This window comes from Serinus canaria, chromosome 4 (genome assembly GCF_022539315.1).
Source record: "Serinus canaria isolate serCan28SL12 chromosome 4, serCan2020, whole genome shotgun sequence".
Lineage (NCBI taxonomy): Eukaryota > Metazoa > Chordata > Aves > Passeriformes > Fringillidae > Serinus > Serinus canaria.
The window spans coordinates 58,286,827-58,311,278 of NC_066317.1; the positions used below are offsets into that span (position 1 = coordinate 58,286,827).

Genomic DNA, 24,452 nt, shown 5'->3' on the forward strand with positions numbered 1-24,452 from the left:
TGTAACACCTTTCCATCCAGTTTTGATAAGTGGAGAAGGCACTGCTGCAGAGAAGGGACAGGAAACCATAGAGGCTGAGTATGATGCCTTCGTCCTAAATGGAAGGATGGGAGAAGGTGGGAGGAGGTGTATTGTTTTGATAAAATGCTAGCTTTGAAACAACCTTCTCTTATCGCCCTCTTTCAGAAACTGAATAAGTGTTGCTGCTTTCAAATCTCAGCCAGTTTTTCTGGCTCTGGAAACATGATACACTGAAACACTGGACTTATTTTACCACTGGAAATACATAGACATAGCCCCAGACCCTAATTGTGGCACTGAGATCTGTAAAAAGTGTTTGTGTAGCACAAATGTGTTGCCCACCTTTGACCACTGTATCTGGGAGGGCGATCAGCCACATGTGTGCAGAGGAAGGCACATGGTAATGGTAATGCTCCTTCTTCCAAAGACTTCCTTGGAGTCCTTTGGAAAGAAAAGAAAAATTACCATTTTACTACAACAAACAGTGACACTCATGGAAGTTCCAAAAATTGGAGGAGTTGATTTTATATCAATTGCCTGATCATGATAACTCAAGCCATCTTTGTGCTGGATATCTGTGTTATTATGGTGGCACTTCAAGTTTAAGATTAGTGATTTTGTGGAAACCTTTTGCATTTTGCCCATTTCTAAGAATGAGACATATATGCCTGCATGACCTGGAGACAAAAGGAGGCTTAGAAACTCAGAACAGGGTGAAAATTTAAGGATGTCTGAAAAATGCCAGTTAGATAGGGAAAAATATAATATCTCCTAAGTATCAAATGGAAGGCTTCCACATAGCTGATTATACTTTATCTAAGTAATTTGAAAAATTGTTTTATATGAACACTCTGTATGCACATTCTTTTACATGTTTTCTTGAAGACCTATTCATCATATTGCCATGCATTGTCTCACTGTATTGTAATCTGAGAAATGCTCATTGTGTTGTCAGGCATAGTGTCATCATTTTTGAGATGATTTAGAGCTGAATGTTGGAGCACAAAGCTGCTCAGGCAGCAGTTAGCAAAGAAGGGCTGCAAAGGTGAAGAAACCATGAAGGTGAAGAAAATAGATTTATATATGAAAAGATCAAGAATAACTTCATAGTGTCTCACAGAGAAGGTTGAGAATTAAATAGTGCCTGAAATCACTGAGGATTGCATTTGATTGCACATGATCCTGGATTCCTTTATCTTCTAATCTTGTGTTCTTTTTTTATCTCTAAGTGAGATGCTCAATCCTCTGTATTGAAGTCATACCTTGTTTCTACCTGTCTAAAGCCCTTGGTATCTGCAAAGATGCACATGTGGCCAGAGGGATTTTCTAGCGGGTCACTGCAACAAAAGGCAGCCCCTGACTTCATTTCTGTCATTAGCTGCTATTTTTAAATCAGTGCACTAGAGAGAAGAAAGCAGGAGTCTCTGGCTAAGTCATACACAGTGGCTTCAGGCCTTTTGGCTTTACACTCTTATGTAATGTCTCAGAAGTAGTTCTTCTGGTCTTAAATCCTGTAAGTATTTCTGTGGACAAGTAGCATTTCCCCACACAAGTCCTGCTGAGTTCAGTGTAACACAGATAAGGCTGAATTTAGTGTGATCAAACATGAGTCTGTGATTTTACTTAAATTCCTGCTTTTAAAATAGGTTTCTATTTAGTAGGCATAAGGATGACAAAATCAGATCAGTGATATGTTTCCAGTCACACTGTGATTACAGGAAAGAGAAATCAGTGAAATTCTATGGTAGCAAGATCTTCATCTTTCAATTGTTACTTTTTATAGTAATTGCATTTTCAAACACAGCTGAGAAATATCAACAAACCAGGCCATTCCAGAAAAATGTTTCATTCATGCTTGTATTTTTTTGAGAGTTTTATAATATTTGTCATGGCTTACAAAGGTAAGTGAAGTCTTCCCTAGCACAGCTGAATACAATGAATACAATTGAATACCATTTTAAATTGACATTACAAGGTAAACAAAAGAAAACTTAGAGGAAATCATGCTGTGCCCTGAGGCGTATCAAAGATACTTTGGTATTTAAAGTTTAAATCAGTCCATGCTCTTACTCTGAATGCCAATGTGCAGCTGTACTGACAGCAAAGGGGTTGTCCTAAAAGGGTCACTTTGAAAGTCACGAGGTTTGCTCAGCCTAAAATGTCACGAGTGAAAAAGATAAAAATCAGCTTTTAGATGTGAAACAACCAAATGTGTAACAGCACACATGTGGACATAAAAGTACTGCCATGAAAGGCAGCATCAGTATTACTGCTTGAAATAGGCATTTACGGAAGCTTTGTGTGATGTTTTAGCTTCTCCACTTAGAGTGGGATGTAAAAATTTCTAACACACATGGCCTCCCACAGAGGCATTATGCCAGTCCACTTTGAGAAAGAGTTTGAGCTTGCTTGAGTGCAAAAAAACCCCACTCTTTGTACCAGAAAAGTGTATGCAGTAAAAAAGAAACTAATAAACCCATGTTGTTCTATATTTAGTTAAAAAGTTGTAGATTTGAAAGGCTGGGTTAATTTTCAATTTTTTTAAAAATTCTATAAACTAGAAGCATTTCCAGTCTTCCCAGAGATAGGCATTCTTTGATAATGCCAAGTAGTTCCTGCACTGGTTATGGAGGGTATTTGTGCAGAAACAGCCTTTAGTTTTCCCAGGTATTTAGGAAAAGGCTTGGCTTGTTGATAGTTGTAAAGCTTTTGTGGGCACAACAACAAAATTAAAATATGCCGTATAAATATCAGCTAAACACTCCTAATGTGAGTTATGGTTCTGCTCAGAAATTTGTAATAACCTGCAGACAGTACATACCAGTCCCAGCTGAAGGTTTTCTGAGACCCCTGGCCCCATTCCCTTGCTCTCAGGTGCCATCCATCTATCCAAAGCAGGGGTCCTTGGGGTTGGTGTTTTGCCCTCCCAGCTGCAGCCATCACAGCCTGCCCTGCCAATGCCCTTTTACAGCTGTGGGCTGTGCCCCACAGCCACAGGAGGCTCACTTACCTCACTTACCTTTCTCCAGCCATGGAAAAGCCCCTGCCTACCCCTGGGAGCAGGAGTATTAACTACTTCTACCAACTCAGGTAGTTGAGAATTTATCTTTTGATTGTCTTTGAGTGAACAAACTGATTTTTTTAGACTGTTAAGAAATAAGATTAGAATTGCCTTCAATATTCATTGAATTTTTACTGGGGGGGAGGATAACATGTTCCTTGAATACATTAAATGCAGTGTCATTCAACATATATTTTGGGATTAATACCTGTTTTACGTTTTGTTTGAATTCTTCTCTCTTAAAGAGCAGCATAGAGAAAATGTGCAGCTTTTAACAGTCCTGCAGCAAAAGAGATTTAAATTCGTCATAATTAGTGGCAGTTCTAAAGAAAAATGAACCCCTAGTATTTGAAAGGTAATTGTATCTGTTGAATAAAGGAATTGCTGGAGGTGACACCTGGAGTTCTCAGCAGCAGGAAAACTTATGAACTTTATCCCGCTAACAATAGATTTAAAAAATTATCTTAATTGAAGCTTTCAAAATGTGAGTGCTTTGACACTTGACAGCACTCCTCCTACCTGAACTAGCAGCTTTTCCTGAATGATCACTAATTAGTTGCTGAGGGCTCACAACTCCAACCCTGAAGTACTGGTGCAAAAATGCAGCCATGAGTTTTAGAAGTCCATGTAACCATGAAATAAAACATTTATTCAAAAGCTGTGTAAGTGACCTAGGTACATTATTCAGATTAATAGGGATTTGATATGGGAAGCATAGTGAAAAAGAAATACTGTTTTTTTTTTAATTAATATAAAATGGTTATACTTGCAAAAGTGCAAACTAATAAATATATAGAACAGTAGATGTGGAATTAATGACTGTAAGTCAATTAAAATATTTTATTTCCCTTATTCCAAGGTGCAATGCACTACAAAGAAAAGTTTTCTGTTCATCTCATCTATTTCTGGCTAATCTCCTTGGCTAAGATCTAAATACAAAAGTTTATGAGCTCAATGCTGCAATGAACACTGCTCTGGAGTCCAGACAGAATTTCTTGGTGGCCAATGTACTGCATAGAAAGATGAAAAGATGCACCAGTAACAGACTTTCAGAGGAAAAAAATAGGCCAGGAGAACTACATGAACAAGGGTAGCCAGTGCCAGTTTGACCAAGCAAACAGTCAAAGCAGTTGTTTCCTTTTAATCTCCAGATGTTATCCGTCCTACTCCAGAAACTTCATTTTTTAGGAAACACTGAGTTATGGCTTATGTGACCTCTTTCTGGTTTCATCAGAAAGAAGGCTTATACTGTTCATCACAGCAAGACTGTTACTGTCTTCAGATGGTGCTTCTAGTCAAAGAGCATCTTCTGAGTCTCTCTTCCTTTTCTTTTCTGTTTGTTAGCAAGGAAGTACTGCTAGTTGTTATATTTGTTTTGGTTATTGGTCACAGTAAGCAATTTTTTTTTTGTTATTATCTTACATTTATTAGTTCTACAACTACTGCTCCTCATACCTTGTCTACCATCCTGTAGCAGCACAACCAATTTCTTTAATTACTGGCATTTGAGGCTATGTGTCCAAAAAACTTCAGCAGTGTCCAGAAATCATAAGCAGTGAAGACATGGTCTGTTACCCATCTTAAACAGGAGAACTCTTCAGGAGAACTCTTCAGTCCTGGCTTCTCTGACAATTTGGCCCTCTATTTTTACTGTTGGCATCCTTCAGGATGAATGCAGCTATAACTGTGCACTGCTAGCATGAATAATTTGTTTGTTAAAATAGACTGACTTTACAAGATTTCTTTAGCTTGCAGGTTCACAACCAGCAGCATTTTGTGCTAATGGTCTGTCAACTTGATTTCCTAACAGGAAATCATTTCTGATGGTTTTATATTTCTTTCAGAAGATTATCTGAAAGAAATATAGAACTAACAAGCCTAGAATAGACAGGGGTTGGGTTTTTTCTTCTTGTCAGTCCTCATACAGTGATGTGACTGTATGAATATTTCTCTTACCTTAGACTGAACATGAGTCTTTAGTTTGGGTATTTCCACAATATTTCCATCTGTATAGTGGATGAATATACAAGGGACACTTCTCTGCTTTTATTATAGTAAAAACTCTTTTATCATTGTTCTCATAATTGAGATAATTGGTTTTAACAATTTAATAATCATCAGTTTTACTGAGAATAATTATAAATTTAATTCTATTATATAGTCTCATAGCTCAGTAAAAAAAATGTTCTTCACGTTCAAATAGAACAGAAAGTTGGGCTATAATTAGATTTGTGATGTTACAAGATGGATCTGAATATATGGCAGAAATTTGAAAAGACTATTTGCTGTTTATGTAGTTATAAGTTGAGAGCATTTTTTTTAAATTGCATTTTTTTCTTTGGTAGCTATGCAGCATTATAATTGTGAAGCAAAAAGAAATGTCGCCAAGAACCAGAGGAGAAATTTAATGTTGATGTTCAGTTTTTACTAACAAAAGCCAAGACCAAAAAAACTCAAACAACAATAATAACAAAATACCCCAAAAATTTACCAAATATCCCAATAGACTGAAATTGTTACCAAAAAAACCCAAAAAACCAATGTATTCATTTTGTTCAGAATGGCCTACATACTGCTGGTTTGTCTTACAATAGAAGAGGCAAAAAATTTAAATATTACATTAAATTAATAAATTAAATAAATTCAAGATTAAATATATTTCTCATGTTTACATCCAATAGTTGTATTTCAAAGGGAATCGTTATAATTCATCTAAAGAAAAATATCTTTAAAGTACTTAACATATTTGGATTCATTAGTTATATGATAAGTATTTTGTTGAAAAAAAAATCAGAGAAAAATGATTCAGTCAGTAAAGGATTGCTCATAAAATTCTGCTGGAGTGCACTGACTTATGGAAGTAAAAATTATAGGAAAATACACTAATTAATATTCAAGAGGGAGAGAATTTCACTGAAGGGGAAATTATCAGGTGGTTCAGATAAGGGTATTGTGGTTTTTTGCGTGGAATATCTGCTGTAGAACTAGTTGCCTAAATGGACCTAGAAAGAATTTTATGTGAATTATTATATATTGTGTAATAGCCTTGTTGTATGTCAACCATTTTAGTGTAAATTAACTGATGAGAACCAAGAAATAACATTTTAACTACTGAGGTTAGAACAGAGTGAATCAATATTTTTATTCTGCACCATTGCTTAGTTTGTTTGTTTTATTTATCCTGATTGAAATGGGTTGCCGTGCACCAACAAAGTTCAGAATATCTCCAAAAATGGCTTTCTAAATGCTGTTGGAATAGCAGGTTTTATATAGATGCTAAACCAAAGGCTAAGTAATCAATGCAAAATGTCTTTCACACAATACTGCATTAAAAACTAGTCCTTAATAATTATGAATACTCTATATTACAATATCAGAGTTGGCAAGGTATTATTTGTGTGTTTTAGTTTGGTCTTCTCATTGGCACTTTTTGTTTGCCATAGACTGACTGCTTTAAATGTCTTCTACTCAAGTGACCTTTAATCTAAGAAAATATTCAAATGGTACAAATTAATGTGGTTAATATACTACACCATTTTCTGCAAACAAGGTGCCTGTTTTACTTAATTATCCTGTGGAGAAGAGCTGCAGACATCTAGAAAAGTCTGTAGCATGAAGCTGTGACTCAGAACACCCCTGTCACACCTTCTGTTCCCAGTGCTCTCTCGGCAGGATTAGCTGGGAGTACAGCTGTCATATCTGACTGGAATGTCATATTTGGTGGGGTATTATTCAATCAAATACAAAGTGCAAGTTAAAATAACTAACAGGTGACAGAACACCTTTATAAAGATTGAGATATCTATTTTGCAGGATTTTTTTTCTGTCTGCAGACCTACAGAAATGAAAGAAACTCAGTAGCTGCATTGCATCCCTCCCTTGCAGTATTCCTGAAGTTTTTTTTCCCATGGGTATTTTTGGGGGTTTTGTTCATTGGTTAGGTTGAGGTTTTTTTGTTTGTTTGTTGTTTTTAAATAACTTAAGTCTGGATAGAAACTAGCAGCCTTTTGTTCACCCACTGAAGAACACTGGGTTGTTTTTCCAGCAGTTATATTCCAGGAGTTTTGTCTAACCTCCCCTGCTTCTCTCCCAGAGCTGCTCTCTAGAGGTCACTTGATTTGCAAATAGCGAAACCTTTGGTTGAGACAGTCCTTTATCTCCCAATATCTTCCTTTATCTCCCAATATATTGGGATATATCAGTCTTCCCTACATACCTTGCCTTGCAGAACAAAGCCATTTTGCTTGATCATGGCTGGAGCTCCACAGACTTCTTTTTCCCCCAAAAACAGAACATTGTAGCAAGGCAGTTGTCTTTTTTCTCAAAACTTCAAAGCCTCCTTGTCTCAAAGCATGGAGTTGGAAAGTCTGGGGGCTCTTGCCCTAATCAGCCTTTTGGGATTCCCAGACTCCCCCCTGTAGAGCAGAATTTGGAGAGCTGAGACCTGCAGGAGGTCACTAGGCTGGGTGGCCACGGGTGCTCCTTCTGGTGGAAATTCTCTGGCTGCCATGGGGCCACTGCCTGAGCACACCAGGCTTGGGCTTGGGTGGGTATGGAAAGATGAGCTGCTAGCTCAGGGAGAGTTCTTCTCTTTAGTGGTTCTTAGGGCACAAAGTTTCTGTCACCTTTAGAGGTGATTTACCACTGCAATAAATCTCCCTGGCTTTTATTAGGCATTTATTCTTGTAATGGTCTCATTTCATAAATCATATATATAGCCATAGCATAAATTCCCAGTTAGGTATTGGATAAAAACAGAATGAGGAGTTCAGCATTTTCTTTCCTTTGTCATGTTTTGTGTATTCAGGTTCTTGCACTGACTCATGTAACTTCTGCTAAGCAATATTTATTCATAACTGCTCACAGAAAAAAACAGTAAATATGAGCACCTAATTTTTCCTGAGAAAACATTTGTGTAAATTTAAATATACTTTAAAAATATATATATAATTTAAATATATATTTGAAAACCTAAAGCATGGATACAAGAATATTTTTTCTGCATTCAAATTTCATGCATTAAAGAGTACTGGTTGAGAGTCTGGATTTTTACCAGCACATGACATGGATTCTGTGTGTAACTAGGCTAATTACAGAGATAAATTTATAAAGAACCCAGAAACAGAAGTATTTATGCATGTCTAATTGTTCCATGTGGGTTTAATCTTGTTTTATTAAACACCTTATTGATATACAAGTCCTGCAGTAAGACATTTGTGGTTTCCAGATGTAGAATCCTAGCAGGTATAGCAATCTTTCTTTACTAGCACTGCAGTATGTTAAAATTTTTTTATTATGTTCACTGCAATGCTAAAAGAAATTAATCACTGTAATTATGTGGTCAATGCATTACCTATTTCAATTCATGTTTGGAAGCTACTTTGCTGAAAAACTCCTACGGGAAATCCTAATATACACTTTTTTGTTTTATGATCAGAGCTAAAATAAAGCTGCTTCACTGAAAATTATACAGAAAGCTTTCCAGGGGAAAAGACAATGCCAGGTTCATCCTGCATGAGAAAGATCAGGTAGCATTTTTGTGAATTCCTTCACCCACGTTCAAATACGTGTTAAAGTTGCAAAACTCATGACAGTGTTTAAAGGCTCTTCCAAAAATACAGTGGTTTGGTTTGATTGCTTTTGACAAGTGGTTTCCAAGATTCCATGTTTGAGCACAGGCTGGTACAGACCCATCTGGCCCAGTGATCATGTAGGGTATGTTGCAGAGACTGACTCTGAGAAGGGGTTGGTAAGATGTCACGGTATTGTGATCTCTGCTCAGATCCAGCTTACATAGTCAAAGCATCATACAGCTTCCTTCAGCCCCAGGCACTCAGATTTGTATCTCAAAAAACAGTGAGATCCAGGAGAAAGGGACTCCTTGAGCACATCCCTGACATCTTGAAATGACTGAGTATTGAATCCTGGGGCTAAAAGTTCAGCTCATCTCAGGTGCTATCGCTGACTGTGACTTTAAGGCTTTACAGTTTTCCTTCAGCTCTCCCAAATTTCCTTTTCACTTCACTTATTTGCAGAGTGTGTTTTTCACAGCGGTGTGGCCCTTGGGAGGCATTCACATGCCCTCCTCTTCATCTTCATAAGGTCAAATCTGTGCTCTTCCAGGCATACAGCAGTAGACAGCAGTGACCTGGCTTCATTCCATTTCTTGTGTTCCCAGACCTGACCTGACTTTCACATAACTCATACACCACTTTTCAGGCTCCTTGGTTCCTCCTTACAATCCCTCTACAGAAGCTGAATTTCTGTTTTGTGATGCTGTGGCTATACTTCTCTAGACCATGAGGAAGCTGGGAGGTCTGTCTGTGTCACCCTTCCCATTTCTCCACAGAATTTTTGAATGTTAGTGATAGTTGATATGTTCTTAGAAATTAAATTAGAATTTCAAGAAACCTGTTTCCAAGATAGTGCCCATGCATTTTTATTTCCATTACACTTATACTTTCTGATAGGTTTCTGTCCTCTTGTACTTTATTTTTTTTTGCTTCTGGCTTTTTTCTCTCTTGTGCAATATGTATTTTTCCAAATGCTGCTTTTCCAAATGATGCTTCCAACAGCATATTTCATTATACTGACAAGAACAACAACACCTCTGTAGATTGTCCTACAGCAAAGGCATGACAGAATAAATGATCATAAATAAGTCATCTTAAACAATTTTTGTTTCTAGTCCTTCAGCTCCTCTCTCCAAGGGGCAAGTGTCCTGGCAAACTGCTGCCTCATATGGTATTTAAAACCCAAACCAGATGCTGACAGAACAGATCTGATTGCTACCACTTGAACCCAAATCCCAAGGATATGATAGAATGGCCACTGGAAGCCATCAATAGACCTCATGTTGCTGGATTTTTGTTAGGTTCTGGGGGTTTAGATACTTATTCTACATGTTTAAACTGCTGCTGGGAGAGGTTGCTTTTTTTTTCAGTCACAGAATTCTGGTACTACGTATGTCTTGTAGAAAGATACAAAGCTGCAGTTTGGGTGGCTTAAACTCTCCGTATCCCAGTTTCCTATGTATAAAGTAGGAGTAAATAAATGTATTTATTTATTCTCCACATTTTGGTGTAATTTATACTGACACTCTTTGGCAGAGAAAGTTCTGTTGAAGGCTTTGCTACCGCTTCAGATGTGTTCTCACAAAAAGTCACACGAGCTCACGATGGAGAGCAGCTCTTTGCTGCATCACATTGCCTCTGTTTATGCACATATTCATGGCTCTGCATCTGGAAGGGTGTCTGACAACACGTGTCATCTGCATGTCATGCTCTGTGTTTGCAAGTCCCTATCTCACACTGCTCACAGGAGCTTCTGGTGCATGTGTTTAAGCTCAGGGCCACTGAGCACATGGGGCTTCATAAAGATGCAGCCCTATAATGCACTTAGAGATGTATTCCCAAATGTCCAAGGGTAAAGAGAGCGCAAAAGATTGGCACATAGACCAAGGAAAGATGTGCAAGGAGAAAACCCAGTGGATGGATAAGTCTGTAGTGGTGTTTTCTTATTAATTTATAAATCTTTTGGAAGTCAGAATTGCTATAGAGGTTTTTGAAAGTAAATATATCTATAATTATGGGTTTGGTTGTTTATACTTCTTATTGAAATGCTTAAAACTGAGGAAGGACTTACATAGTCCTACACAGTGTGTATGGGTCTTGCCTACAAAGCTGAATGGTAATACCAGCACACTTGAGAACCTAGAGGCAGAAACTGATAAGAGCAGAATACTGATGTTACTAGTTGTGCAGTTCTTCAAACTGAAATGAAATAATTCTGCAAGTAGATATACGTCTAATGTGTGAAATTAACTGAATTATGTGGCTGGTTAACAAAAAAAATCCAGGTTTTTATTCTCTAAAAATAGAAATACTTCTATGGAAATATCAGATGGGAATGAAGGAAGCCAAAGATCATAAATTGAGACTTTCAGCTACTAGACAAGCTACTCCCTGGGGGCTACTGCTGTATGCCAGGGCTGTACAAAATAGTCCACTGTCTAAGTGGAAGAAAACACATGTCACAAATATGGTATTCAGCTGCAATTGTTATTATGGAGGTCAGAGTCCCTGTCTGATGGGACAAATAGCCCTCACCAGAAGTGCCAGCAGTATCTGGTAAGGGAATGTATTAAATAAGCATCTATGATAAGTATACTCATAGGGAAGCAAAAGTTTTGTCTTTTTTATTATTGAAATAAAGTGGGCAATAATCATAAAAAAATAGGAGTTAGTGTCTTTGGAGCCATCTTTCCAACTGTTAAGATCTAAAAGCATTTTGGAGTATCTCTGAATTTTCAGAATTTCAAGCATTGCAGTAGAAACAATCATTCTTATTTTGAATAAATAGTTTATCACATGATGCTCTGGACGTTGTTTTGTGGATTCACCGCTCTGTTACCTGCTTGTCATCCCTGAAAAGAATGTCAAACAGGAGATGTGATGGCATGAAAGAAAGAAGTGCCACTTCTCTCCTTTGTGATTTAGACAGGTCTGTTTCAGAAGGCCCTGCAGAGAGCTGCAGAGCAGTGCTAGTCGTGGAGGGCTGCATCACGAGGCTTGTTCATCTCTGCTGATGGGTGGGGGACTTTACTAAACCCACTGTCTTGTTGGACCCTGTTTCAGGTGGGATTCCCTTTGTCCTCACTGGAGAGCTTTTCCAGCAGTCACAGAGGCCAGCTGCATTCATGATAGCTGGGACAGTCAACTGGCTCTGCAACTTCGCTGTGGGACTGCTCTTCCCCTTCATCCAGGTACTCCACACCCTGGTAACTGATATGCTGTGGTGGCATCACTGCTGCTGACCATTCCCTTGAGGTTTTGGAAACCTGACCTAGTCCATGGGGCAGCTCCAGCTCATCCAGAAAATGGAGGCTTCTGTGTGGTTTAATAGGTTTTTCTTCCAGAAGGGGAGTGAATGTTTTAGTAGCATTAGATCCTCCCTTCCCAGCCCAGCTGGCCAGGGGTTTCTGGTTCTACCACCTGCCTCTGTGGCAGCTGGCAGGGACAGAGAGCAGATCCCAAACCTAGGGACATTTAATCAGAATACTTTTATTTAGGTAAGTTTTTGGGTTTGGGGTTAGGTTTTTTGTTTGTTTGTTTGTTTGTTGGATTTCTTTTTTTTTGGTTTTTTTTTTTTGTTTTTTTGTTTTGTTTTGTTTTGTTTGGGTTTTTTTGTTTTGTTGGGTTTTTTTTTATTTCTTCAAAATTGCAGTTTCTGCCTCCTGTACAAAACTGGGGATAACCCCGAGTTCTGCTTAGCTGTCAGATTTGAATTAATGCAACTCAGGACAATCCCTACTTGTTCTGCTAATGCTACCTGATAGATCACCTGGTGAAAATTGCTTAAAAAGACCCTCAGTAAATCCAAATTAAAAGGCAAACTGCATTTTATAATTTTCCACACGCATATTAAAGCTTTTTGAGTGATTTAGTATGCATCCATATGAAGTTTGCTGTAGCCTTAGGGAATTTATCATTATGTGTCATAAAAATATCCAGTTGTGTGATTAGAAAATTATCCAGTTTAGTTTAATGAGGATAAATGTATTTCCAGCTTGAAGGGGGGTTTTTTGGATTTTTTTTCTTCTTTTAAAGAAAAGAGAAATAAAATGAGAAAAAGCTTAGAGTTTGTACCTAAAGATGAAAGCAGTGTTACTCAGACTTTGATTTTTAAAGCTTTTTCACAAGATCAAACTAGAACATCTTCTCTTTCCCAAGATTTAACTTTTTTCCTATTTCAGTCAACCGTATTCTCAAAATTCAGTTTATGAGTCACCACTTTCTTCACATAAAGGCAATATCTTCTTAGCTCATTTTATAAACCTTAACCAGGAAAAAAAAAATCTTTAAGGTACCTTCACAGGATGAATGCATAATCCTGCCTGTGTATTTAAATACTAACCTGATTGCTTGAGAAACAGCAGCCACTTTTTTGATCCTTGGTGTGCTTCTGCAAAATTATTCCAAACATTTGGGAAACAAATCTGTTAAGTTTAGGGTTACTAAAAAAATCAATCAGTAGTTAGTTTTCCAAATGTCACCAATTAACTAATTTGAATGACTAGATTTTTGCCCTTCAACCATCTGTAGATAAATATAATCAAAGAGTGGCTTGAGTCATACATTAAAATATATGGATGAGATTGAAAAGCTACTGTACTCCTCAATTTTTGACAAATTTAAAAAAAAAAAAAATGAGTATGGCTTCTCTTCCAGGCCTCATCACTACCTGTTTGAGGTGCTGCTGTGTGAACAGGGACACAGCAAATCAGAAATTAGAATGCATATATGTGTGGAAATGGGTGCAATGAGCTGAAGCAGGCACAGGGAATAACAAACCAGCAGAAAATTATAATCTAAAAGTCCAGAAACTTCTGGTGCCATAGAATAAACTTCTTGTGTTAAAGAAATACTCCTCATCAGCAATAAGTTTACAGGGATAGACTTCAGAAATCCAATGGTGTACCAGGACCTTAAATTACATGTTATCTAGAAAAAGTCTCTGTTTACTTTTTGTAATACAAAGAATTACTAAACACCAATAATTACTAAAAAATTTCCCAACATGTTATTTTCATTACATGCTGATGCATTTTTATTTCATATTTCAAGTTGTGCTATTAGATTGTTATGAGGCACTTCAAGACTACATGGTAAATTAGCAATATACTGTAGGAAACCATAGCAAATTTCTCCACAAGCTTTCTGTCATAATAATTTCTCTTTCTAGAAAACTGTGCAGAGTCTTTTTTTTGATGTCAAAGTCACATTGGATATTCAGTATGTATTTAAGAAATATTTAAAGTGCTATGTATTTATATATTTAATTTTCAAGAACTGCTCATCTTCAGACTTTGCTCCTAATACAAAAGTTTCCAGTAACTGAGGAATGCAGAAGAATATCCCATTATGATTAGGGTACTGCTTTATGGAAAACTGATTTGACTCTTAACTGGGATTTGACCAAAATAATCTGCTTGTATCTGTGATCCAGGAGGAGCTCAGTATATTGTGGATTAAAGGTGCTACAAGCCTTGAAGCCTTAGTTCAGATTGCCTATTAGCACCATGCCAAGACCTGTATGTCTGTTTATTTTCCTCCTTTCAGAAAATAATTTATTTGTGCCTGTGAAGTTTTACTTCTGAGTCATTACCCTGGCTTCTGGAGGTTCTCTTCTACTTTATTTCTTCCTTAGCTTTACACTAGAGATTTTCATTCTCAAGATTCCTTTACTCAGCAAGATTTTCTTTTGGTTGACCTTGTTATTTCCTTACTGTGTAATAGTATCCCTTGGCTTTTTCTATTACTCAGCACAAGGATTTCAATAACAGGTGTGCACAGAAAGTTATGCATAGTCTCCCTAAGCCAAGGTGCTTTAAACTTCTTCAAATACATGGGATGTTTCATGTAATGACAGCGTCCCTGTGTTAGGAGAAATGGTTAAAGTTCCCCTCAAAGATGAGAAAATGAAATGTGGGCTATCAGGGGCTTAGATGTGCTTATCTTAATTGGAAGGAGCCCACTTCAGGGATACAATATAATGATCTGTTACATCTTTATGAAAAGGTAGTGTGTGTGAGAAGGTCATGATTGAAATTGCAGTTCATCTCTAAAAATGTCTCTATTTATTACTTAGGAATTATGTTTCATGAGCATTATACTGCAGTGCTCTGTCCTTCTCCATTGTCCTGCACTTTCAGCAGAACCTTAAACTAAGTCTGGAACAGAAGAAGGACAAAGGGTAAAGGACACAAGCCCTTTTCCATTTGTTTCACTGCCTTATATCAGTTTGAAGTCAAGGGAAGTCAAATGTCTACATGAATAACAGTTTTTCTGCTGATCAATTCTGTAAGACATTGAGCCATTATCACTTGACCTCACCCCTTCAAAAGCCAGTTTGACCCACCTCTCATGACATTAATCTTCATGGCAACTTCCAAATGCAAGGAACCTTTGCTAGTGTCAGGGTCTGTGACTTTGCAAGTTGAGAATTTAGAGTTACATTTGGCATTTGCTGGGAAGAGCCAAAAGTTTTGTTTTAAAAATATTAATGTGTTACGTTTGTTAAATTAATTCAGATTTTTTTCATTTGCTCATTTATTTTGCTGTACCTGCCCTAGAATATATGTTTTCCTGTTTCCAGTATCACAGTCCTGCTTAGAATTTAGCTTTTGCCACAGAGTGTGTTAAGTCAGTAAGCAACCATTGTTAAGTAGCACATAATGATCCTCTCAACTACTGTTAGATTCCTCCAGAATACAGTGTTCACAGCATGCAAGTTATTAACAGGAAGACTGTTCTCAGCTAGATTGCTTCAAAAGTAGGAAATTGTGAAGTTTTTTAATTAAAAACAGAATTCTGGTAATTTCAACCTTAGGGTTTTTTATTTGTTTCAGTTTACTTTTTAGCTTTAAAAAATGAACTCGTTTTCTCATTCATTTTGGACACTTAAAGTCAGTTCATAGTGCTAAAAATTAAGTGTTCTATACTATTGTGTTTAAAGGGAGATGGGGGAAATGCCTGTACATTCTCTGTAATGTGTATAGCAGCCCATCACAAGCTGGGATAGGTTTGTTCACCTCTTTGCTTAAGAAAATTTGGCAAAGCTGCACCTGCTTCATCATACATGCTGCTTATACAGCTCTATTTCATCCTCAAAGTCAGGCTTGATTGCTTGCCATGCCTGGGATCTGATTCGGGGAATTGCCTGAAGACTTCAACTTTTATTCTTTTTTGTGGTAATTGCATGTGTTTCTTAGGTAAATCATTTCTTGGTTTTCTTTCTTTTTTTTTTTTCCCACAAATACAAAGGCTTCATTTTCTGCAGAAAAGACAAAAAATAGTAATTCAGAATTCAGCTGGCCAAAATTTGCAGAAATGCTGTATTTCAAATGGCCTCCTTAGAAAGCTGGTATTAAAATAGAAGGTGATGCATTTCAAAGTTTATGCATAACTATTAAATATCCTGTATAGCAATAGCCCTCACCAGCATTGAAAAATCCAATGTAAATCCTGCTTTGATCAGTTTGCTGACCTAGTAGGTGCTTCCCTCAGGAGATTGCATCAATAAATGTGTCTGCTGTTCTCTTGCCCTCCCCATACACCTGGCAGGGCAGGTGACCCTCAGGAACCCCAGAAAGCCTGGCCCTTCAGGGATCCTCCCTGTGTGTCTGCCCTTGGCTCTGCATGGATATGTACCAGGAGACAGCTCTGCTCCCATTGAGGAACCCACCTGAAGCTCTGCTCACCTTTGAACCCTGGGAGTTCCTGCAGGAGGTCATGCTTAAGGAAATGCTGAGGGAGAACAGCTGGAAAGCCCAGGCTGCTGTAGAGCTTTGTTCTGACCTTTGGGTTTCCAACCCTGCAGGTAAAATCCTGGCTTCAGGTATTGCTAAGGAAACATTCCCAGCTCTGGCAAGGCTGCCTGGGGTGGGGGAGGAGAAGCAGCTTTGTTCTGAAAAGGTGCAGGGTGTTCTGAACCTGAGCAGACGTGCAGGCAGTGTGAAGAGAGCAGCAGGGGTGGATGTGCCAGTGGGACATGGATGAGGCTGCCTTGGAGCTTCCTGCATGCCCAGGGCTGCTGCTGCTGCTGCTGCTTGGAGCAGAGGGTGAGGCAGTAACCTGTCCTCACGTGAGAAAATGCACAACCACAGAAACCACACACTTGCCTTGAATTCTTTCTCTATTTGCTTAGAACTTCCATTCAGCATTTATTTACTTTTACTTCTTCTTCTGACATCTCCTTCCTCTTTTACCTGCCCCTTCCAGCTGTTCAGAGGTGATATGTTTTGCTAAATTGAGTACTTGTATGCACCAGAAGAGTCAAGCTACCCTTCTGGTGGACACGAGTATTCCATTTTTTGATCACTTAGGCTTCTGCTCCATGTAGCAGGTAAAATACTGTCACAAAGCATAGAAAAAGGATTAACATTTTCAATTTTATCATATATGTTGTCATTATTTTTGTGTCATTGACAATGCACTTGTCAGTGAAGAATCTTGAGGCTGTCCATTTCTGTAGGTCCAAATACCCAGAGCTGCAGAGAATCCAAAGAGTTTAACTGAAGTTCTTCCTCAGCTCTTTACTCCCACCCCAAGGATAAGCAGTATTCTGTGGTTTTACTTCTACAGTAGCAGCAGCAGGCTCAGCTCTAGCACCTTGGAAGGAGTAAAACAACAGAGCAGCTCCAGGTTAGTGAGGAGACTCTGGTGCTTACAAATAGTGAGGTGTACAGGTTTCATGGACATAACATAAATAATATCCAATATAAATAAAAGAAAGCACACTAATCTCATGGAACAAAGATCTTGTTTCCTGGCAGATCTATCAGTACCTTTTCTGTAGTAGCCATTGCTCAATAGCTCAGCATTTACTGCACTTCACCACTATCTCACCTTCTAGGTTCCCTGACAGGGCCATCAGATACATGTGGGGCAAGAAATTGCTTGTTCCACCCTCAGATCTTTCCTCCAGCACCAGGCAATTCAAAATACATCAGAAAGATAAAAATGAATTAAACATCTAGGCTGAACTGTATCTCACCTATGTCCCACTAAAGGTTTTTACTGAGTTGGGATTTGTGATTTAACATTTTCCTCCCCCTTTACCCTGAATTTCTGTCTTACAGCCTTTCTCAGTGAGCAGTGGATATAGGGGGTTCCATGTTTATAATGAGTAATTTAATTAGTATGTGATGTTCTGTGTCAAATGCAGGTTTGGGTGATATAAACTGAACTCCAGACAACTTATAAAAGGTTTATGAGTGAGGGATTTTCTTTGCTGTGAGTGTAAATAATAACCAGCTTTAAGAAAATATTATACCTGAAGAATGGCTGGTGATGAAAGGGCTTTTTGTGGTCACTCTGCAGTGTTCCTCCTGTCTGGGAATTATGGGCCTATTGGACAAATCCTGCAGGATACAATAAACCCTACAAAACCCACTTGAAGGATTTACAACAAAATTTAATTTTTAGTGTATTCCCTGTGAAACTTCAGGTGGAGGTCCTTGAGGGCTACTTCTTAAGGGATTGCAGAAATGAAGAAGAGTGTGATTATTACAAATAAATATAAATACGTTAGGTAAAATAATTGCAAATAAGACATGCACTCATGAGGGTTTAGTTCAATTAGAAGAGGTTTACTTAGATATGAATCAAAGATAATAAGCACTAATTTATTTAGCTCATGGACAGAAAAGAAATCAAGAAGAATTAGAAAGGGGGACAAAGTTGTGGCTGCACCACCAAGAGACACAGGTAACTTATCAAATTTGGTTGGCATGTTTATTTATATGAGGTATTAATGGTTCACTTTCATCATGGAGAATATTTAATTTGGTGAAATTTTAAAAAGTGAGAAACATGATTCTGGGTTGAAATTCTGCCATTCAGCTGAAGAACAATTACAAATGCAGAAGATCCAGATGCAAAATTTAAATTCTTAGCATGACAGGATGATTTATGAGGTGCTGCAGAGTTATTTTCTCCTGTCAACATATCCTTTTGCTTCTGCCTCTGTATAAGCTTTGCTATTAAGTTCTCTTTATTACATGCCAGAATATTTCCCTCCACCATGTTACCCATGTTGTTTGGCTTCTGATTGTCAGCTTGCTCAGGACTTCGTGCTTCTAGGATTTAATGAAAAAGAATTGGGGATCTCTAGATTCCACAGACAATATCAGAGAATGCACTTGCTAGCTTTTCTTGTCACAGGCAGGATTTGAAGCACTGAACTAGGAAATGAATTATCCACAGAAAGAGGGAACATTGTGACTAGGCAGGCTGGAAATCAGCCATGGTATTAAAAAGCAGCTGCAGGAAAGGGTTTATTCCATTTTTTCTTTCTTGTTCCAAGCAAGAATTAATGTTCCTCTTGCACACCACGCATGATGCATAATGAGCAAGTGAAACATAAAAATAGTGCCAAGAATTGCATACACCTTGAGCACCCAGAGCAGGGAGTTAAAGCAGCCTGCAGGCTAGGACTGCTGTGACTAACCAGGCATGATCAGAGCCTGTTACAAAAATGTGTAAAATGAAGGCTACTGGCTCTGTCTTGTTTCAGTTACATACCTTTAATGGCATCTATAAATATGTGTGTTGAGGAAGACAGGTCTGCTTCTTCTGTCCTGGGTGGTTTTCCCTGGGGTAACCTCAGCCTTGCAGCACCTGAGGAGTTTGGCTCTCCTTGGGTTTGCTGTTCATGACCTCACACAAGGCACCACATAAATGTCGCCTTATTTTTGGAGTTGGTGATATGCTTTCTGGTCTAATTCAGCCTTGAGAGTAAAAGCAATTAGAAAAATATGGGTAAATTGGATGTTTGAGAGGGTAAACCCACAGAGGAGGAAGGGAGGTTTCCTCAAATGCTGCAAGTGGCTTCTGTGGAGCCATAATATCAAACCTGTTCCAAGTTCAACAAAGCTCAGATGGCAATATGGTATTTATCAAATGTTTTTTTCACAACTGTACTGCTGAAAGGTAACTGGTAGCTTCTAAATGATCTAATAATCACCAGGCAAGAAATAGTTATGTTTCAGTGAACTACAACTCCTACTGGCTGGTTGGAGCTTTTATAATCAATTTATAAATGAACTTCTTTACATCTACTCTCTTTGGTTTTGCAGTGAAGCAAAATCCATAACATTCAAATATGGTCTGTACTTTGCATTCCCTTAACTAACTCTTACACTTTCTAGCATGAAAAGAGAGGCATTTTAAAGAAATGGACTTTTTTTTTCCTGCTGTGAACTCCCGTAACCATAAGAGTGATAACAAATGGGTGCTATTTGGGGTTTTTCCTCATTTATTTTGCAAATCTCAGAGCCTGTAACTGCTGTGATGAAGATGCCCCTGGCTGTGGCAGTTTTCCCATGGGTTTTGTAGAGGTGCACAGCACTGCTAAAGCGTGCCCAGGTTCCTGTACCTGGGCCTGGGAGGGGATGGGCAGAACCACCCAGTGAAACATCTGCCTGATTTCCAGAAATCCTGGGGCAGTGCCAGGCTCAGCTGAGCACAGTGCAGGATCCCTGCTCTCCCCCAGCTCAGTCTGCTGTCTCCCAGCACTGCCCAGCTTGCAGCTCTGTGTGCCTGTGCCAGGAACCTGCTTTGCTGTCAACAGGCCACAGGCAGTGTTGGAGGAACCAAAATTTCATGCATTTTGATGAACTTCTCAGCATTCCAACTAGCAATGTGTGCCAGTACTTTACTTGGTTAAAAAGTGCTCCATATGCCCCATTTTTTCTTTCAAAACGTTCCTGTCCTTCTTCTGTTTTTTTTTCTCTTTTGTAATGACCATCTCCTCTGTTTTCTATTCACAGGCTGGTTTACAGACTTACTGCTTCCTGGTGTTTGCTGGTGTCTGCTTTGCAGGAGCAGCCTACCTGTTTTTTGTCCTGCCTGAAACAAAAAATAAGACATTTCATGAGATCAGCCAAGCATTTGCCAAAAGGAATAAAGAAACTCTAGAAATGCAAGAGATGAACCACTACCCAGGGGAGAGAAAACCAAGTGAAGAACAAGAATCAAACTTCACATCTTCAGTGGACAATGGGGAAACTGTAAAAGGGATTGTGTAAACCCAGGATGCTCTTTCAGGGGATGGGGGGAAGTGTGCTCTTTTCATTTATAGCAGTGCACAACTTGTGTATTTTATGAAGATCATGAACTGCTTCTCCTTGAAGCCATTTTCTCTTGAAAATGTTCCTAAGTGAGTATGGGTGAACTCATTAGCAGCTGTGGTAACAGCTGAGACAATGAGGGGTGGGAGGAGAGGCAACTGATAGAATAAATGAGATGGAGTTTCCTTGGCACCTGTGCAGCAAGTGCTGTGGTGAGTGGGATGGGGAATATAAACTTGGAGATGTGAAGTGGCAGTGGGGAGGCAGGGCTTTGAGCAGCAGCTGGCTGAGCACCCCTAAGTGCTCACAGGGGGGTGGCCTGCTCTCTCCAAGAGGAGGAGGAGGAGGAGGCAGAGACAAGGGAAGAGATCCCAGTGGGGGTCTGCTGAGAAGCAAACCTGGAATGGCACCAGAATGAGTTTCTCCATGTTTCTCAAGATGTCATTCCAGCTCCCCATGAGAGCTGGCATGACACCTCCCTGACCTCCCATTCCTTTTCTAGCTATTTTCACTTTCAGTTGCATTGTTTGAACATCTCCCACCTTCCCAGAAATGGGCAGCTCTGGGTCCTGATGAGTTTCCTTGTCTCACTTGCAAATCCTTATTCACTACTAATAGAGGTTGTAAAAATCGTGCTCAACAAGGGTTGTCTCTAGTTTCTGGGTTTGCTGGCACTGCAGTCCTCTAAATATGTAAATTTCCATAATTTTAATTTTTAAACTTAAAAGGTTTAATATGAAAGGAAAATTAAACCTCATGGGGAAGTGAGAGTACTCTGCTGGTATGTGCAGGGCATAGTATTGAAACAAAAATTCAAACATGAAGTGTTCCAAGGGTTGGGGTTTTTCAATTGTTTTGTTTGTTTATTGTTTTTCTTTTCAAATTCCTTTTAAAACAAGTCTTAGGAGCCCAGATTTCCCTGAGACCTGATGACTTAGTTCTTAACAGTCAGATCTCTGCATAGGAATTTAGGCACCTATTTCTTACTTAAGCACTAATTTTTATTTGGGCATTAGATTCTGAAGCACCAGGCCTAGCTCATATTAATAAGTTTCTAAGCTGTCTAAAGCTCTGTAAAACTGCTTGATTTCATGAGAGAAAGACTCAGCAGGCTCTCAGTGGTTCCGTGAACAATTCATGGGATTTTTCCTAATGAACAGCACCTTTACAGTTTGTAATTTTGATAACAGTTTTTCTTGATCCCTCTAGGTACCTGGATATTGAGGGGTGAAAAGAATTTTTAAATTAAATAGCTGTTTTATGTGAGAAGTCAGTAAGTCTTTGAGCTGCTCTCAGTTAGGAGTAAGACACAAGTAGAAAGTGCAGCATGTATGTAGAGTCAACTGCTTCCACAAGTTATATTTACTAATCTAGAAATTCATGTATTTGGAACATTTTTCTGAGAAAATTTGCATATATATTCATATATGTATGCATATATGAATATATATATATATATATATATATATTCCAAGTATAGATACATATTAATATTCAATGGCTTAATACTAGTGGCTTTAAGGTGAAAGAAGGTAGATAGAGATTGGATATTGGGAGGAAATTCTTTACTGTGAGGGAGATGAGGCACTGGAAGAGGTTGCCCAGGTGAGCTGTGGCTGCCCCATCCCTGGAATTGTTCAAGTCCAGATTGGATGGGGCTTTGAGCAGCCTGGTCTAGTGGGAGGTGTCCTTGTCCATGGTAGGGGATTGGAACAAGATGATCTTTAAGGTGCCTTCCAACCCAGGCTATTCTATGATTCTGTGATCTGGATTCATATATATACACACAATGGATAATTATTTTCTGGTATCTGGGGAGGGTGGGGGAGGGGGTTTGTTTGTGTTTGTGTTTCTCCAGGAAATAAGCTGGGGTTTGTTTTGTTCTACTCTGTAAATTACTCTGTAAATTAAAACCAGTGATCCTAATATTGAGCTGTTACTACTAATTTATGCATATAGTTTTATACTGTGATTTATTTGTATATGGCATATTTACCACAGAGACTGTAAGCTGACCTAATAGGGCAATTTCATTACCAGATAATTGACAAAAAATTGATGGGTGCTTTTGTGCCAGACTTTATGGAGTTTTTTTCCCACTGAGATAGAAGTACAGCAGTAAGAAAATTAAATATATGTGAGAAAGAGAATTAAGAATGAAAAATAAAATATGTATGTGTTTGGTGCTTCTATTAAGGAAGAGAGCAAAGTGGGATTATTGCAACTGACTGTCATAAATGGAAGCTAACCAAATACTGTGGAGAAAATGGAAGAAAAATATTAATGTAACAACCACTTGTAAAATTATATATACAGCAAATGAAAATATTACCTTTCAGTGCCTTTAGTTCCCTATTCCAAGGGTTACATGAGGCTTGCTAAGTGAATGTCCATGTAAACACTGAGTGTGAATGCCAGCCCTCCAGAAAATTTTATAAAAAATTTCTTCTTTTTTTGCCTACAGGGCAAGACTGGGAATTACCTTACTTTGTAGTGAGGGCTACTGACATGGTATGATGAGATCTGCTTTGAGCCAAGGTGGAAGATTGGAAACCAATATCATTAGAATGAGCAGAATTTAGCACTTAGTGCTGTTCATCAGCATACATTATAGAAACTGTTGAAAATGTTACCATTGGATAACTTCAATTAAATATCATGCTGACCTGATACAGCAGTTGTGTCAGAAATTAGGACTTCTGCAGCAAAATAAAATCATCTTACATTTGCCTACAGTTGCATTTGGAGCCCAGCTCTGAACGCAGAGGTAGAAATGTCTGATAGAATTTCCTATCACAGCTCAGGGGCCTTGTACAGCATTAACAGCAAGGGGTCATGTTTTCATTTCTGCAATCCCATTTGCCCTCTCTTGTCCTGCCTGAGATGGGCACACACTTTCTGTGTGGCTGCCAAGAGCTGCTACAGCCTGGGCACGGTGTGGGATGGGGGCTCCACATCTCACCTGACTTTTCTTGCCATCCAATGTTCAAATTCCAGGCCAAGCTGGTGCTTTGTTCACTAGCCAGGGAAGCATCCTCTGCCTTGGGCTGGGGAAGTTTCAGATGTGCCAGTACTTCGTTAACTTTCTCATCTCTGACCCTAAGGAGTGTGTTGTTCTTGAAGTTGCTCCATACAGTTTTTTCCCATTGTTACGCTGCTATAATTTTTCCAGCAATGAGAGGACCACGTGGAAAATATCAGCAACTTATAGTTTATTTTTTTGTTGTTGAATGTGTCTAATTATCTATAGCCTGTGTGTTTGTCAGCAAGTGCTGTGTGGTGCCACATTTCCTGTCTGACACTGGGGGGAGGTACTGTGAGATGGTGTTTGTATGGGTACCACAAGTCTGTGTGATCAACTATGTCCATGTACAGTGATTGCAAAATAAACCTTTGGAATAAAATATAAATTATGTGGATTTTGTTCTGGGTAAATCTGAACCTCCCCATGTGCACGTGTTTCAATTCCCTGGGGTTGTGTATGTCCCAGCACAAACTTGCTCAGTCCTGTGTCTGGATGAGCCAAGTAAGTGTGAACTCTGCAGCTGAGTGGTTGGGAATTATGGGAAGAAAATGGTCCCTGAAGCATTTTTTGGAGCATATTTTATTTCGATTCTCAAATCAGATTCCACACTTCATTCTTTCATATGTTTATACTGGGCTTCAGAAATAAAAATGCAGACAATGGTGTGAGGAAAATTATTAAAACTGGCTGGGGTAGTAATAACTGCTTATAAG

At 38.7% G+C, this 24,452-nt stretch overlaps 1 protein-coding gene across 2 annotated transcripts in view; it reads left to right on the forward strand.

Moving 5' to 3' along the window:
* Positions 1–24,133, forward strand: part of SLC2A9 (solute carrier family 2 member 9) — an 81,798-nt gene extending 57,665 nt beyond the window's left edge. For both annotated transcript variants that reach the window (XM_050973264.1, XM_030239195.2), the window contains exons 11-12: positions 11,719–11,846; positions 20,415–24,133. In XM_050973264.1, the coding sequence (XP_050829221.1) occupies positions 11,719–11,846; positions 20,415–20,672 (386 nt within the window). In that variant the 3' untranslated portion in view covers positions 20,673–24,133. The remainder of the gene's footprint in view (positions 1–11,718; positions 11,847–20,414) is intronic.
* Positions 24,134–24,452: the final 319 nt, after the last annotated feature.